Source organism: Notolepis coatsorum, assembly GCF_963971535.1.
Source record: "Notolepis coatsorum genome assembly, chromosome: 10".
In the NCBI taxonomy this organism is placed as follows: domain Eukaryota; kingdom Metazoa; phylum Chordata; class Actinopteri; order Aulopiformes; family Paralepididae; genus Notolepis; species Notolepis coatsorum.
In genome coordinates this window covers 6,341,331-6,358,717 of record NC_140174.1, presented here as the reverse complement: position 1 = coordinate 6,358,717, position 17,387 = coordinate 6,341,331, and the positions used below count along the sequence as shown (strand labels likewise).

Here is a 17,387-nt window from a genome sequence, read left to right as displayed (position 1 = left end):
GTACTTGTATATGGATTTACAGATGACAGCCTTCAATTATCTTAAGGTAAGTACCGTAATTCCTCTAATAGTAACCGGGTCTCAAATACAAGCCGGGTCTCTATTAATGGCCGGGTGCGCTCTTGAGCTAAGCAATTATAAGCCGGCCTCCTAATACAAGCCGGGTTACTAATATACTGAGCTGCATACTGAGCTAGTTACTTGATTTCACTTTGAAAACGTTGAAATGACCAGTGACCATGTGTAATTGCACTGTTTACTATTTCATACAGTACTTGGTTTCAATAAATGAACCCAGTACATTTTACTGGGTTCAAACTGACACAAAATGTTGATTTATTCATTATGATCTGTTTGAAAATTTGAAATATAGGCCTCCCTCTTATGCATGCCTCCTCCTAATACAAGCCTGGTACCCGCTACAGTTGAAACAAATACAAGCCGGGGTTACTATTAGAGGAATTACGGTAGTATGAAAATAAAAGAGAAGAATGAATCGTACTGATGAGGGCGCACTCACACGTGTGTGTGTGTGTGCGTGTGCGTGTGCGTGTGTGTGTGCGTGTGCTAAATGTGTCATTAACTTACGATCTTTGGGTTTCTAGATGCCTTTTCAATTGTCTTTTGAAACTTGATTTAGTTTTTTCTTTAGAGATGTGACCCGGCATCATGGCTCTATACAGCACTTTTCGCTGCATTGACCCTGTTTTTGCTTCAGGGACTCGATAGCACCCTCTTGTGGCACGTCTCTTCTTGTATGCGTGTGTGTGTGTGTGTGCGTGTGTGTGTGTGCGTGTATACCTGCAGTGCGTAGTTCTTGGAGATGCGCTCCACCATGTAGGGCACGGTGGTCTGGAAGATCTCCTTGAAGGTCAGGGGGTTCATCATGGTGAAGACGCCCGCAAAGTGCTCCAGCACCTCCTTCTCCTCCTTCATGCGCACCGTCTGGCAGTTGGCCACCCTGATGTAGGTCTGCTGGTTGTTGGCCACCTGTACCTGGCCAGGGGGGGAGGGGGGGGGGGGCACTGTTACACCATGCTGTTTCTACATCTGTCTCTATTGTTGTTTCAACAATAAGACGGCACCCCCGTCACTAGGGATGGGACTTCCTAGCAAAAGCTATTCGAAAATTCGTGTTTCATAATGTCGAATATTCGACCCCCCCCCCCCCCCCCCAAAAGTATATAAAGAAAAAAGGTTATAATTATTTTTATATTTTTTTTTATCAGCTGACAATAAATCAAAATGACACCATTCACCATCGTAGCCTATAATAACAGCACTGCATTGGCCTATCAACCAGCTTTAATAAACAAACAGAAACAGTAGTGTAACTGAGGGGTACAATTCCCTGACTGTATTGATAAGTATGGTATCATTAAACCACTACCGCTTGTACTTTAACTTCTGGCCATCCAGTACATGATATAGATATGATGAACACTTTCCCACCTGATGAAACGAAGTCCACACAAATGTATAAATCGAATATTTTATATAGCAAAGGGTATATACAACGTTCACTTAGGGCTGGGCGATATAACGATAACGATAAATATCGCGATATATTTTAATAATCGATATCGAATATCGAAATTTAAAAAAAATAGAAAAATCGTTTTTTTTTTTTTTTTTTTTTTCCTGCAACAGGGCAGTTTTAAAACTTTAAAACAGAGACAGTGGACAGACTTGTCTTTCTTGCCTGCAACTTAAAGTAATGGCTTTGCTTGTCCAAATGACAATACTGACCAAATTCAGATTTCTTTTTCTCTTGTCCATTTATTTTGTTTGCTTTCTAATTTAAAATACATTTTGAAACCGTCTGTACACAGTAGGCTATGTGTGCTAGCAGAACTAGACTCCAGTCACGAGTCACGGTGCACATGTTCGGTGGTTTGTCCACCAAAAAAGCGCCAAAAGATCGAAAATATACTAGCAGAGCCAGAACTGTTCAACTCCTCTGGAGCCACAGCCAGCAGAGAAGCCGGTTTACTTTAGCTTTTAAACCAGCTGCAGCCTGAGAACTGGAGTGTGAGGGGATGTAACACTAAAGATGGCGGCAATGACAAAGAATTGCTGCAAAATAAACATACATCTGTTAAAAAAAAAAAAAAAAAAAAATGTTTTTTTTTTTTTTTTATACTTATAACAATTCGATAATTATCGATATCGAGAAATAAAATAAAATTATCATATCGTTATCGCGATATGATTTTTTTCCATATCACCCAGCCCTACGTTCACTTAATGACATTTATGATTTGAAATGCACTTGTAAGGCAAATGAGTATTCGTAGGTAAATCAACATTGAATGTCCAATCTCTGGTTACGCAGGGAGCAAGTATACAACCTGGTTCTTTAGGGAACTATAGCGATGGTACTTAAATGATTATAGCTGGATACACTAAAGGGGGGTCCCGCTGGTTGTAAGTCAGTAGGGGGGGGGGGGGGGGTTAGGAGAGCCGCTGGCGGTATCCCATCTGGCCGACGATTTCTTGGGAGAATTCAGAGTGCTGAACACGGTGCCCACAGAACCTCGGTCCACAGATGAATACAGCTGGGCCCTCTGGTGGACGGTAGCTGCCGGTCCACAACGAAGAGACGTGAGGCGACCTCACTCGGGGTAGAGCGCCGTCTCACCTGGACTCCTCTCGGGGGGGTAGTTCCAACACTCAGCAGTGTTGGCTGTTATCCATGGCATAATCAAAGCACCCAAAGCACGTAGATAATCCAAGCCGTGGAAGGCTCGCCGTCGTCCGGGTAAAGTAATCCAATGTACAGGTCCACTCGTCCTGGCCCGGAGCTCCTCGGATGCAAGCACCAGATAACGTCAGGAACGATGGGGGTACTGCTCACTTTATAACTCTAACCGAACGATGCACCATACATAATAGACTATTATTAACTTAATAGAAATACGTCCCACTCGACGGTATAGTGCCAAACTATGACAATTCAACTATTAATCCACACGATGTCTCAATGCCTATTCTGAGGCCAAGTAGGCCATACTGCACCACACGTGCGTCGTGGGTGAGGCTTCACGTCTGTTACTAGGTTGGAGGGTAAAGGACTAATGGACTAAAAAGAAAGTTCTACTTTACTTGCGCCATATATATATGCGCTGTGAACAAATAGTACCATTCGTATTTCGCCAGACGTATTCCTACGCGGAACCGGGCTTGTAACGACATGTTCGTCGGCACGATTGAACTTGAACCAAGGGGCTTGGCTGCTGGCGCCAGGTTCTCGTCCAATGGTAGAATGAAACTATTATGGGCTGTTAGTAGACTAAAGGGATATTCAGTGTATATTGTACAAGGAATATACAGGGGATATCAAACGATATACAAATACTATTAAATATATATCCATAAATAAATATATATATTCGGTTTAATCTGATCCTTCACAACAAGTAGCATGTGCATCTTTTTGATCAATTAGGCTATGAAAATTAGGCTGCCTCTAAATATAAAAAGGAATTAAATAAGAATGTTAGCTTCAATAAAAAAATTAAGCATTTAAAAAAGAAATTATAAATATTTGTATTTTTTTTACAACATGAATATTCGATTGTAAAAAAAAAATTAAATCGATCTTAATAACAGAAACAACTATTCGAATATTCGGTCCCATCCCCCACCCCCTGTCACCATAAAGCGAAGGCCCCTGGTGGGTCAGCCTGGCTCTCTGCGGACAGTCGTACCTGGTAGATGTCCAGGGCCTGCATGGCGTACTTCACCAGCTTGATGTAGATCTGAGTCTCCTTGGGCTGCAGCTGCTTGTTGGGGATGAACTGGGCCTCTGGAGACACGGCGGGAGAAACACACGGGAGAGACGGGAGACGAGGAGTCAAGACGGAACGCCACGGTGACTCTGTGTTCACGGATCAGGAACACGTTTGAATATGTTACGAGTGGTAGAGAGATCTAGGCACGTGTGAAGCGAGACCCTTGTGTTCTTTGTCTCAGAGACGACACCAACAACGATGATTTTTGTAGGAAAAACTACAACTAAAATGTTGCAAATGTACCGGCTAAATGAACTGCATTTATATTTTCATCCAAAGCGCTTTACAACTTATCGCCTCACGTTTATTGATTCGCTCACACGCTGCCGGGAGGAGCCGCAATCGAACCGGGAACCTTCCGATTACCAGACGACCGCTCTACCTCTTGAGCCACTGCCACAACGTGGGCCTATATCAAGAGCTACATTATATTACTTCATGTATTTTTATGCACTTCCTGTCAACTACCTCTTATGCACTGTGCCGCCTAGACTCATTACATCGACACTGATTATTGTAAATAAATATATATATTAGGGATGCTCGATATTGGCTTTTTTACCGATACCGATAAACCGATATTGTCCAACTCTTAATTTCCGATACCGATATCAACCGATACATGCAGGGTTTCCTCCCCCCAAAAAACGGAATAATTTCAGGTAATTAACATTAGATATCTCTTGTTGTGTAATTAACACAACATTATGCATACTTTGACAATAAATAAAATTATAATTTGTTCTTACTTGCTTGCCTGGGTAAATAAATGTAAAAAGAAAAATTATAAATAAATTTAAAACCGATATTTTCCAATATCACATTTTTATGCCAATATCGGACATCGCTAATATATATATAATTTATTGTCTATTCTATTTATTTCACTGCACTATATTACTCTGTCTATTACAGGTTTTAAACTGTGTGGGTATCAAACAGGAAGAAAAACGTTCCGTCTACTCCATTTTGCTCTTTTATTACTATCCATTTTTAAATTGATCAAACCGTAAACAAAGAGGCCTATTGGGATGTTAGATCCTAACGTGAAGAACTATGCGATTTAATGTTCCATTTTGATGCAATTGTACTTATATCTTATGTCTGCACTTTATGCATTGCTCTTGATCTGCCAATTTTGTGCTCATTTTATGCCCGTCTTTTTTTGCTACTGTGAAGCACTTTGAGCTGCAATTCTTGTATGAAAGGTGCTATACAAATAAAGTGTATTATTATTATTATTTATTATTATTATTATTATTATTATTATTATTATTATTATTATTATTATTATTATTATTATTATTATTATTATTATTATTATTATCTTCCTGTACATCCAGTGATTTGGAAGGAAATCGAAACGGGAACCTTCAGATCGTCGTTCTTAAAAAAACGTGGGCCAATCAAGCCCTTATAAATATCACATTATATCACTTCATCTTCCTGTACGGCCAATGATCTGGCAGGACAGACGAGGTGTGTCCCGCCCCCTCACCTCCGGGGGCCTTGCAGGAGGTGATGCCCCAGGTGATGGTCTTGACCCCGCAGACCAGCGTCTTCACCAGGCTGCGGCAGTCCGACACCTGGAACGTCTGCTTGTCCTCCTTCTCCCCCCCCGGCCGGTCGAAGCCGGTGGAGGGGGCGGTGGGGGGCGCCGGGGTGACCGCCGGGGTGGGCGGGCCGGGGGGAGGGAGGGCGGGGGTGGTGGAGGGCGTGGGAGTGGCGGGGACGCCGGGCAGCGCCCCCGGCTCCACGACGCCCATCTCCGACTGAGGCTTGCACTTCTTGAAGATGGTTAGGAGCTGGTAGCGTGCGATGGTGTGGAACTTCAGTACAAACACCTGAGAGAGAGAGAGAGAGAGAGACAGAGACACAGAGACAGAGAGAGAGACAGAGAGAGAGAGAGAGAGAGAAAGGGAAAGAGAGAGAGACAGTGTTCATTTTAACACAACGAAGTTATGCAGTCAACCGGTGACGTCTAGGCCAAAGAGCCACGCTTGTCGTTGCACTTTGTTTACATATTTACAATAATATAATATATATATAATAATTAGGGCTGTCAAAATGAATGCTTTAACTTGAGATTAATTTTAATTATTTAAAGAATTAAAATAAATTAATCTAGATTAATTTATGGAGTGAAAAATTCAGCAGTATATTTGCTCATGCACCTTTTTGAAAATCATCTGACATGAAGATGGAACACATTTGTTGTTAATATGATTTATATTACTATTATACAACGGCATGCAAATTTCTCGATTCTGATTGGCCATTTACACGTCTTTATTGGCAACAATCCACGGTCCTGGGCTCAGGACCCGCCCACAACCGAATCACATAATCACTCCGCCGGCTCACTCCGGGAGAATGTTGATAGCGCCAGAATGTTGATAGCGCCATAAGCCCATAACGACTAAATATGAAGCGATTCTGTCAAGGGGAATGTGTTAGTCCTTTAAACAATGTTGGATGATGTAATTGATGGGTCTTGAGTCAATCTAGAACAAAAGAAAAATCGCGGATTGATTGATAGATTAATTGATTGATTTAAATTTCTACTTCCTTCCCACTGACTGCAGCGTTCACTCTCACACTGTCCGACGCTGGCGTACCCACAAACACACACACACACACACACACACGCACACACACACACTCCTGTCTGCAACAGCGGGGGAGTCAGAGAGAGAAGCAGCGCTGTTTTAAGTGAGCATGGTCTATTGAATTGATTGATTGGTTGATTGCTAATTTTATTACTGTACCCCTGGTTTCCAACTGGTTAAGTTTAGGCTAAAAGAAATAAATAAAAAAATAGGGCGAAGAAAACTTTTTTTTTCCTATAGGGCAAAGAAAACCTTTTAATTTGTTTTACCTACTTTATATAGAAGCATCTAAGAATGAAGTTCTATGGAAAGTAGGTCTGCATTCCCTTAACAATTGTGTGTATTGAGCCGTACTGTATTGTACCCATTCTGCATCTGGTAATAAAATTTTCAATCAATCATTCCAATAATACACAGTTGGATGTGTTAGTTGGTTGGATGCACTTCAAGCTGCTTCCACACGAGGCAACTTCTCTCAATCATTCCAATAATACACAGTTGGATGTGTTAGTTTGGTTGGATGCACTTCAAGCTGCTTCCACATGGAGGCAACTTGTCTTTTTTGTAGTTGTGGGAACTACTTTTTCTGGCGGATGGTTTTTTCAATAAATCTTCGATTAATGTGTGTTTATTGTATAGAAATAAGGTTGGATGAATCTGGCAGTTGTATAAAAGCTTTACACCACGTGCAGTCGTGATTTGTGACCAATAAACCATGCCTAGGGGGGTCTAACGACCCTCGGCTGCGCCTCGGGCCTAACGACCACCCCTAGGCATGGTTTATTGGTCACAAACCACTCCTGCGTGTGATGTAATGCTTAATTAAAATACTATTAAAATAGTATTTGAATCTAAATATACTTTCTTTATGTTGATTTTACATTAACTCCATGATTTTACTCAAGTAAATATCTGTTACAAGCTTCGGTCTTAAGTCGAAAAATGCTATTTTTATCTAGATTAATTACAGAAAATTGTGAGATTAATTAGTTAAAAAATTTTAATCTATTGACAGCACTAATAATAATAAATCATGTTAAAAGTATGATACCAAGCAGGGATAATTTGCCTAGAGCCGTTTGAGGACATTACAGATCCTACCTTTCCCAACTAAAGAAATTCATAGTTGACGACTAATAGCCAAAAAGAAATTGGACGACTAATCCATTAGTCTTTTTAATTAAAAAAAATCATGATGTGCTTGAGATGAGACGCGTTCATCACTTCTCACAGTAATGACTTATCATTTCAACAATGAAATATAAAACACCAACAAAATTCTAAAATAACAACACTAGAACTCAGATTAACACTATACTAAATAGTACCGATTTTTATATTTTTTTATATCCAGTTTAATCTCCTGTACATTGTATATTATTACCATTGCACTTTACCGTTACATTTGCACTCTGGTTGGATGCCAAACTTCCTTCCGTTGTGCTGTACTTGTGCTGTGTGGTCGAATCTGAATGTAATCCAACAGACCATTAACCAACTTGATCGACTAAGAAGGTTGGGGCACTCCCGCTCCGCGCGCCCCCTACCTCCAGCATCCTCATCAGGATGTCCCTCCCGCTCCGCCCCCCCCCCCCCTACCTCCAGCATCCTCCCCAGGATGTCACTCCCGCTCCGCCCCCCCTACCTCCAGCATCCTCACCAGGATGACCCTCCCGCTCTGCCCCCCCCCTACCTCCAGCATCCTCACCAGGATGACCCTCCCGCTCCGCACCCCCCCCTACCTCCAGCATCCTCATCAGGATGACCCTCCCGCTCCGCACCCCCCCCTACCTCCAGCATCCTCCGCAGGATGACCCTCCCGCTCCCCCCCCCCCTACCTCCAGCATCCTCCCCAGGATGTCCCTCCCGCTCCCCCCCCCCCCCTACCTCCAGCATCCTCCCCAGGATGACCCTCCCGCTCCCCCCCCCCCTACCTCCAGCATCCTCCCCAGGATGTCCCTCCCGCTCTGCCCCCCCCCCCTACCTCCAGCATCCTCCCCAGGATGACCCTCCCGCTCTGCCCCCCCCCCTACCTCCAGCATCCTCCCCAGGATGACCCTCCCGCTCCGCCCCCCCCTCCCCAGGATGACCCCCCTACCTCCAGCATCCGCATCAGGATGTCCCTCCCACTCTGCCCCCCCTACCTCCAGCATCCTCCCCAGGATGACCCTCCCTTCCGCGCCCCCCCCCCCCCCCCCCCCCTACCTCCAGCATCCTCATCAGGATGACCCTCCCGCTCCGCGCCCCCCCCTACCTCCAGCATCCTCCCCAGGATGACCCTCCCGCTCTGCCCCCCCCTACCTCCAGCATCAGGATGCCCCCCCCCCCCCCCCCTACCTACAGCATCCTCCCCAGGATGACCCTCCCGCTCTGCCCCCCCCTACCTCCAGCATCAGGATGCCCCCCCCCCCCCCCCCCCTACCTACAGCATCCTCACCAGGATGACCCTCCCGCTCCCCCCCCCCTACCTCCAGCATCCTCACCAGGATGTGTCCCCCCCCCCCCCCCCCCCCCCTACCTCCAGCATCCTCATCAGGATGTCCCTCCCGTTGCCGTTCTCCTGCTCCGACTTGGAGCGGATGCAGTCCACCAGGTTGAGCAGCAGCTTGCAGGACATGGTCTGGATGCTGCTGGGGAGCGACTCGTCGTCGATGTTCTTGGCGAAGAGCTGCACGGCCAGCGACAGGTCGGTCAGCGGCAGGTTCTGACGCACGTGGTGCACCAGGTCGGCCAGTGTGCTGTAGGCCAGCGGCCTGGAGGACGAGAGGCGGGGGGGAAGAGGTTAAAGGTTAAAGGTCTCTTAAACTACACACACACCCGTCACCCTACGCTCTGCATCTTCTGGCCGCCTCAGACCCACTCCTCCTATCAGAGGTCCTAGGGGGGGTCGTCAAAGAGAAGTGCTCGCTGCACGATAGTGGAACGAACTCCCCACCAGTCAGGACAGCTGGAACCCGGAAATATTCCAGCCGGAGGAAAAAAATAAATAAAAATCTTCAAACAATATCTGAATTAAAAAAATAATTGTAATAACCTTCCGTCTTTTTACTAGTATGTACCCTACAACTATACTTATACTACTTATCATGCCAATATGTCTATACTACTATGTAATCAGAGTGTAACACTCAAGCTTGACACTATTTCACAAACAATGCCATTATGCCACCGACTCTTAGCTGCCAGAGATGCGAGATGTACCTGACTTGGATATAAAAGTGTCAGCTAAATGTAGTGCAAGTGGTATTTTTATTTTTTTTGTTAAAATAAGTGTTGTGCATGTTAAAATAATAGCTCTACGTTCCGACAGCCATCACTGATATTCGGGCGTTAAGACGTGACGTATAGACCTTCCAATCAACTGTTGCCGGGGGCCGAGCTTCCTGCGTTGGCCGAGGCTCTCGTCTTTTCAACGTGCCTAAGTGCTGTGTCCCTCGTTATGTTAATAGGTCTGAGTCATGAGAGAAAGGCATCAGCAAAGGTAATAGTGTCTGGTCAGTGACGTGGGTATTTTCAGTCCCTCCGCTCTGCAGTGAACAGATTTTCTGGTATCCCGTTCCCACTTTATCCAATCAGGAGAGAAAACTCCACAGTACAAAAATGGTCAGACAAAAATAAGATATAAGCAAATATGTAGTATAAAATAATGTACTAGTGCAGTAAGCAAATCTGGCTTGGCAAGATTTCTTGAAATAACTACCAAATATCTAGGGTTCTCTCGAGAAAATAATCTTTCTGGAGAGAACCCTAGATATTTAGTTATTTCAAGAAATCTTGCCAAGCCAGATTTGCTTACTGCACTAGTTTACTGCAGAGCGGAGGGACTGGGAGACCCATGTTACGGACGAGATACTCTATATCAGGGTTTCCGTTAGAATTTTTTTTTGCAGGTCTGAGTGTCCGGTAGATTTCAATCTACCGGACAAATGGGATAAATTCCGGTCAGAGTTTATTGAGCTTAAAAACAATTGATAGGCCTATATAAAGAATGACATCATCAAGGCATTTATAATATTTTAACTTAAAACTAGGCTACTTTTGTGTATATACAGTCATTAATATATTCCAAATAAAATAAGTACCTCGAGACTTCGTGCTGCTGCCGACTTGAGGTGTCGGTGGGCAGTCTGCCCTGACCTTAATAAACAGCAGTCTGTTATAATCACATTTTTATGAGCTAACGAATTCCGTTATATTGGACATTTGTATTAATTATATCAAGCGAAGAACTGAGAAATTTGGCAGAGAGAGACGGCAACATTATCGTGGGTTTGCGCCGTGATGTATATCTCCACCTCCCAACGACTTGGTGCTGCTGCTCATAATGTCCGGTGAAAATAATTCCCTCTAAGCACAATTTGATTATTTGAATTGTATTAAAATAGGCTCAAATTAAATAGCCTATGCGATGAACGAAACAATCATTACATTTGTCGTTGCTTCACCAAGCAGCCGGTCTAATAATGACAACCTGTTGTCAGCGCGAGCTGGCTGCTGATATATTTACGTGAAGCATGGAGCAGGCAGAGCAGAGCAGCGGTGTCAGCAGCGCCCCCACCCAACAGCTGAATTGCCAATGGCTGAATTGGAGTACTGCACCCTGCCAAGCCATGCTTCTCGCAAATATATCAGCAGCCAGCTCGCGCTGACAACAGGTTGTCATTATTAGACCGGCTGCTTGGTGAAGCAACGACAAACGTAATGATTGTTTCGTTCATCGCATAGGCTATTTAATTTTAGCCTATTTTAATACAATTCAAATAATCTAATTGTGTTTAGAGGGAATTATTTTCACCGGACATTATGACCGGAGAGATTAAATATGTCGGACTTCAACAGATTTTGCCGGTCAAATACCGGTAATTACCGGCTAACGGAAACGCTGCTCTATATACTATATCAGTGATGGCTGTCGGAATGTAGAGCTATTTGAGACATATTTGAACAAGAAGACAGCACAACACCCTTACAGCACCTTTAAATGATTGAAGAAATAAAAGGTGGTTAGAAACCTTGGACTGGAGTACAAACAAGTGGAAGAAAACCTTGATGTAAGCTCGGTTAGACTATGATGTTTTAAAAGTACCAGCACTTTGACATAGCGTTGGAAACGTGGGGAAGTGGTACTGCTAGTGATGCACGATATATCGGCCGAGCCGATACATTGAGCCCAGGCTCAAAACGGCTCGAGATCTTGAGGTAGAAAAATGCTGTTTTTGAGGACTTGATTAGAAATACAAAACAATGAATAAAAAATATATATATATATTACAGAGGTGTTCCATAGACTCACAGGAATTGTGTAAAAGTGCCCAAATAGTGAAAGAAATAGTAAAATAGTTCCCCTTTAAATAGTTTCAAAATATGTCATTTCTGAAAATAAGTTACAAAAGTATATAAAAGAAAATAAAAAAAAATAACGTTTTGGAAAATAGCTCTTTCTTTGATTATCATAAAAAAGTGTTTTTTTATACAGAGATATCGACATCGGTAAATATCGGTATCGGCCAGAACAGCAATATTAATATCGGTTATCGGTATCGGCCACAATTTTCACATCGGTGCATCACTAGGTACTGCGGTGGCTGAGGAGGGTCAACCTGCCAGAGACGGCGATGGTGTAACTCTACACCGCCATCACCTCCTCCATCACCATCTGGTACGCTGTGGCCACCGTCAAGGACAAGGCGCGGGGCCGCAGCGTTTATCGTTTGTTCTGCTGAGAAGGTGATTGGCTGCAATCTGTCATCTCCCCGGGACCCGCGCGCGTTGCAGGTGAGATTGTGGCTCGTGACCCCTCCCACCCCGGACGCAGACCGGTTGAAATCACTCCCCGCTCTGGCGGGAGGCTGCGGTCCATCGGGACCAAAATCTCACGACACGAGAACGGTTTCTTGGTAGTCTGCAGCGGACCTAGTCAACAACAAGCCTCCCACCGTTCACTCACTGATCAATATCTTGGATATTCCTGCACAAACTGTACAGCTTTTTCACTTAAAAAGATATTGAATTTTTTTTTCCTTCTGTAAATATTTATATGTTTTGACTGTAGTACTTGTTTGACTTGCAGTGCTTGTTTACAATTCTACTTTTACTTTCTCTCTATGTTTATTGTTGCACCAAAAACAAATTCCTAGTATTGTGTAATGCATTCTTGGAACTGATGTTTTTACACAGAAGCAGCTAAAAAGATAAAAAAGCGCTGCAGAGAAAAGATGAGAGAGAGAGATGAGAGCTCGAAAACAACTGAAGATGAGAGCGAGAGAGAAGAAATAAAGAAGAGAACATTAACAAGGAGAAGTTTGGAAGAAGAACAAAGTTGGGTTGTTACTGGAACTCAATCATGAGAGAGGGAGAGCGAGAGGGAGCAAGAGAGAGAGGGGGGGGGTGGGGAGAGAGAAAGAACAAGGAGAAGAGTTTGGAAGATGTCCAAAGAGTAGAGTTGAGTTGTTACTGGAACTACTCATGAAAGAGAGAGAGAGAGAGAGAGAGAGAGAGAGGCAGAGAGAGAAGACTCCACCACTTAAAATCGAAATGTTTTATCCTTTTTATGAATTTTATTGAAAATGCGGGGGGCTGGGTGGCGCAGCGGACATTGCGCTCGTCACCAACGCAACAGACACCGGTCTCGAATCCGGCTGTCAGCGTTGCCTCCGGCTTGGGCCGGCCGGCATACTGACTGAATTGGCAGAGTCAGCGGGAGGGAAGTCGAAGGGTGGTAGTCTGGTCGTTGTAAACAGCGACTCCTACAGGTCAGTTGGGGGACGCCTGCACAGCAAAGACAGGAAAATGGCGGGGGCAGTGTGAGCCTCCCACACGTTACACCTCGCCAATGAGAGTCCGCGCTGGCAGGTGAAAAGAAGTGACTGGCTGCCTCCACATGTATCGGAGGAGACACGTAATGGGCTTCTATCCTCCCTACGACCGGCCAGTGGGGGGCACATGCGAGCAACGATCAGGACAGGACAGGGAGAATTGGCACGAGAGGAAATTGGGATGGGAGAAAATCACAGAAAAATGGGGAGAAAAAGTACCGTAGATTAAAAAAGATTAATCTGATTGAAAATGGACTGGCTGTGCTGTTCAAACAGTCGATAAAAATGCATCGTCATTAGGAAGGACGCTACGATATTCCATTTCAGATGTTCCCGGGGGCACCAGACGTCAGTGTTAGTGCCGTGGAGGGAGGAGTCCGTCCTGCGCACTTCATGCATATTTCATGCTCCATAGAGTTGTTGTGCTTTACGACTGAGTGCTTCCTGATTACATGTGTGGCGGAAGCGGCGAAGCTTCAGCGAGGCGACGGCAGAAAGACGGACACAGTTATGCATTTCAAGTCTTTTTCTGTAGATGTCTATTGTCTTTCTGTGGCATGAATGAATGAATAAATGATTTGCGTTTCTTGGAGAGATTTGAAGATGGTCACATTTGCCGTCTTAGTGCCGTCAAAGCTGGATTGGCCTACTTACACAGTTAAGCCTTAAAAAATACATCTCTACACTATTCTCTTTTATATGTTTTTGTTTACAAAACAAATTATCTCAGCGTCGTGTTGACTTGAGGAGCTTTATTTTGAAAATGTTAGACAGGAAGTCCAATGTCTCGCTCTCTCTCTCATTGTAGGAGATGAAGATCATCTCAACCTGTTTCACCTGATCCCAGCAGCTCCTCTGACATGTGGTAGTTAAAACAGCAGTCTGCCCTCTAGAGGCCAGGGTGGATATGACAGGTTGACGGACAACACTGTGCAGAGCCCCAGAGCTTCAACAGCGCTGACAGCCAAGCACACCTGGACCCGCCTTCTCTCCTTGATCCTCCAATCACAACAACAGTTGCTTTTTCCTCAGACAAATAAATCAATTGACCGAGGGGGAGGGGCTACCGACACCGGTGAGCTGAACACACAACACAAGACAACACACGTGCACTCGACACGTGCACTCACCTCAGAGTTTCCCGAGCGGTGTAGCCGGATCCGATCAGTATGGACTCGTCGAACAGTTTGTCCATGCAAGGGATGAACTCTGCGGAACAGACAGAAGGAGACGTGAAGCTCGGTCAGAAGACGACTACCGTCAAATAAAACCACATAGTTGAATAACGGAGCCTCCGTCAAAGCACGATGACATTAGGGAACGTGGAACGCGGAGGGACTGGTTCCTCCCGCGGCTGTGGTGCTAAAACCTACTTCTGGAGGCTAAGGGACCGTCGCAGAAATACACACGAGAAGATTATTTAAATCTTTAATCTTGGCGCCATAATGACAGAGCTCCAATAGATTTGTATTTGACTGCGTTGACCGTCAGTCAATTTAAAGAATATATAATAAAGTGAAAGAGCACAGTCAGTCAATTTAAAGAGAATATATAATAAAGTGAAAGAGCACCGTCAGTCAATTTAAAGAGAATATATAATAAAGTGAAAGAGCACCGTCAGTCAATTTAAAGAGAATATATAATAAAGTGAAAGAGCATCGTCAGTCAATTTAAAGAGAATATATAATAAAGTGAAAGAGCACAGTCAGTCAATTTAAAGAGAATATATAATAAAGTGAAAGAGCACCGTCAGTCAATTTAAAGAGAATATATAATAAAGTGAAAGAGCACCGTCAGTCAATTTAAAGAGAATATATAATAAAAAGTGAAAGAGCACAGTCAGTCAATTTAAAGAGAATATATAATAAAAAGTGAAAGAGCACCGTCAGTCAATTTAAAGAGAATATATAATAAAAAGTGAAAGAGCACCGTCATATTTCACTTTTAACACTTAAACCATCGGTAAAACAAACATATTGCTGAAATGATACACGTTGACTGCTGTTTTGACAGAGTTAGGCTCTTTACTCTTGGCTACAAAAAACATGAATTCATACATTCTGTAGAGATGGATTTATGGCGTGATGTAATTTGCGGTCCAGTACCGGACCGCTCGGGCTTAAGAGGTTAAAGACGGGTGGGGTAATGAAATTGAAAATAAATATGTATATGTTGTGCTTCTGAATGTCAATATAAGTGGCGGTACAAAATGTTTATGCTGGTTCTACAAAGATTCTCAGCAGGTAACACCGGTGCTCCTAGTGGAAAAAGTTTGTCTGGAGTCCCGAAGTTGGTAGGTGCGTGTGTGTGCGTGTGTCTGTGTGTGTGTGTGTGTGCGTGCGTGTGTGTGTGTGCATCTGGGTGCATGCATTTCGCGTCTTGTTCTCCTCAACCGTCCTTGAAAACAAGTTCAACCTCTGTACATGTTTAATCTAATGTAAGTATTTATTTGGTGATAAAGACAAAGTGTTTAGAATGCGTGTGCATGAACGGAGGCGTGTGGTACTTTGGGCTGCGCAGGTCGGTGGTGGTGGTGAGGATGTGTGGTGATAAAGACGGTGTTTAGAATGCGTGTGCACGGAGGGCGAGGCGTGTGGTACGTACGGCTGCGCAGGTCGGTGGTGAGGATGTGCTTGGCGGCGATGAGCAGCTCCTTGCGGAGGTGGGCAGTCTCCGAGGGGCAGTTGGACAGCAGCTGGAGCATGCCCTTCACCATCTGCTGGGAGTACTTCCCTACCAGGTCCTGATGGGGGCACAGACATGGGTCAGATACACACATGTTCAGATTAGGGATGGGCATTTTTTAAGAAGAATCCAGATCGATTGATCGCATGCTATACTCGAGTGATCGTGTATTACTCGAAAGGGGGGGGGGGGGATCAAATATTTTTTTAAATAATTATTTTCTTTTTTACTTACCGTACATTTTGTTCATTCACGTATATGTTTAAGGAAACCAACAAACTGTTATAATCTTACACATACATGTGAAACAAATATGTAAAAAAAAGAATATTCAAATCAGAATTTCATAAAAATTATTAATAATTTAAGATCGATTTCTCTCATAGCTACGACGAGTAATCGATTAATCACGCCTATCCCTAGTTCAGATACACACAGACATGGTCAGATACACACACGTTCAGATACACACACATGTTCAGATACACACACAGACATGGTCAGACAGATACACACATGTTCAGATACACACACAGACATGGTCAGACAGATACACACATGTTCAGATACACACACACACACACGGTCAGACAGATACACACATGTTCAGATACACACACACGCGTGTTAAGTCTGTAAATCCAATAGTCAAATGCGGGCCATTCGTAGCATTAGTAAGACTGATTACTATGACCACACAAATCCACTGTTTATAAAAAAAGCCCCATGTTGTGACATTTTAATGATTTTGGTTCATTATAAACTACAGGAGAGCAAATGCGATTCGAGACGTTTGTAAATGTACTGTTCAGAGAAAGAAGAAAGGGATTCAAAGGAGATGCATTTCAATGGCTGGGGTTAACTTGTGGAACAATGCTGATACACATTTAAGAATAAGTCATTAGCTTTTGATTAAAAAAGAAATTTGAAAATAAAAAAAAAGGTTGTAAAGCTATTTCTGAGGGTTACAAATGTGAATACCTTTTATTTTGTTATTTTTGTTTTAGAGGCTTAATTTGATACGAATATAGGACAGGCGTCTATAAGCATTGTGCTTCAGCTTGTACCTCTTTAGTCACATCCAAAATCAAAGACAGTCTCAAATGATATTGTGTGCATATTGTATTGTGTGCGATGACCGACTAAAAATTAAATACATATACACACATACTATAAATCCATTTTTTCCATTTTTTTAAATCAAAGCATCTGATAGAAAACCATTATCACAAACTCACTCAGTCAGTAAGTACGTCAGGGTTAGCCACTCTGCCCCTTGTGGCAGCTCACAGGCATGACACCTTCACGGGCCTTTCAACGTGACATATTATCTTTAACACCGTGTCCTTTCCCCCCAAAAGAGAGTACATTTATCCTCACTCTGGCACTCAGGATCATTATAACACTCAGTTTCAGTAGAACTGTGTTGCTGCCGGGGAACAGCTTGGACCCACGTTCACCTCCATTTGCAGTTGTTGTTGTTG

General features: G+C 43.7%; 1 protein-coding gene across 1 annotated transcript in view; it reads right to left on the bottom strand.

The window, feature by feature from the left end:
• The window catches only part of trrap (transformation/transcription domain-associated protein), a gene marked incomplete at its 5' end in the record, with an annotated part of 245,882 nt that overhangs the window by 216,028 nt on the left and 12,467 nt on the right, over positions 1–17,387 (bottom strand). The window contains 6 exon segments of the mRNA XM_084322329.1: positions 802–996; positions 3,711–3,808; positions 5,293–5,638; positions 8,922–9,156; positions 14,349–14,427; positions 15,823–15,961. Coding sequence (XP_084178455.1) covers positions 802–996; positions 3,711–3,808; positions 5,293–5,638; positions 8,922–9,156; positions 14,349–14,427; positions 15,823–15,961 — 1,092 coding nt within the window.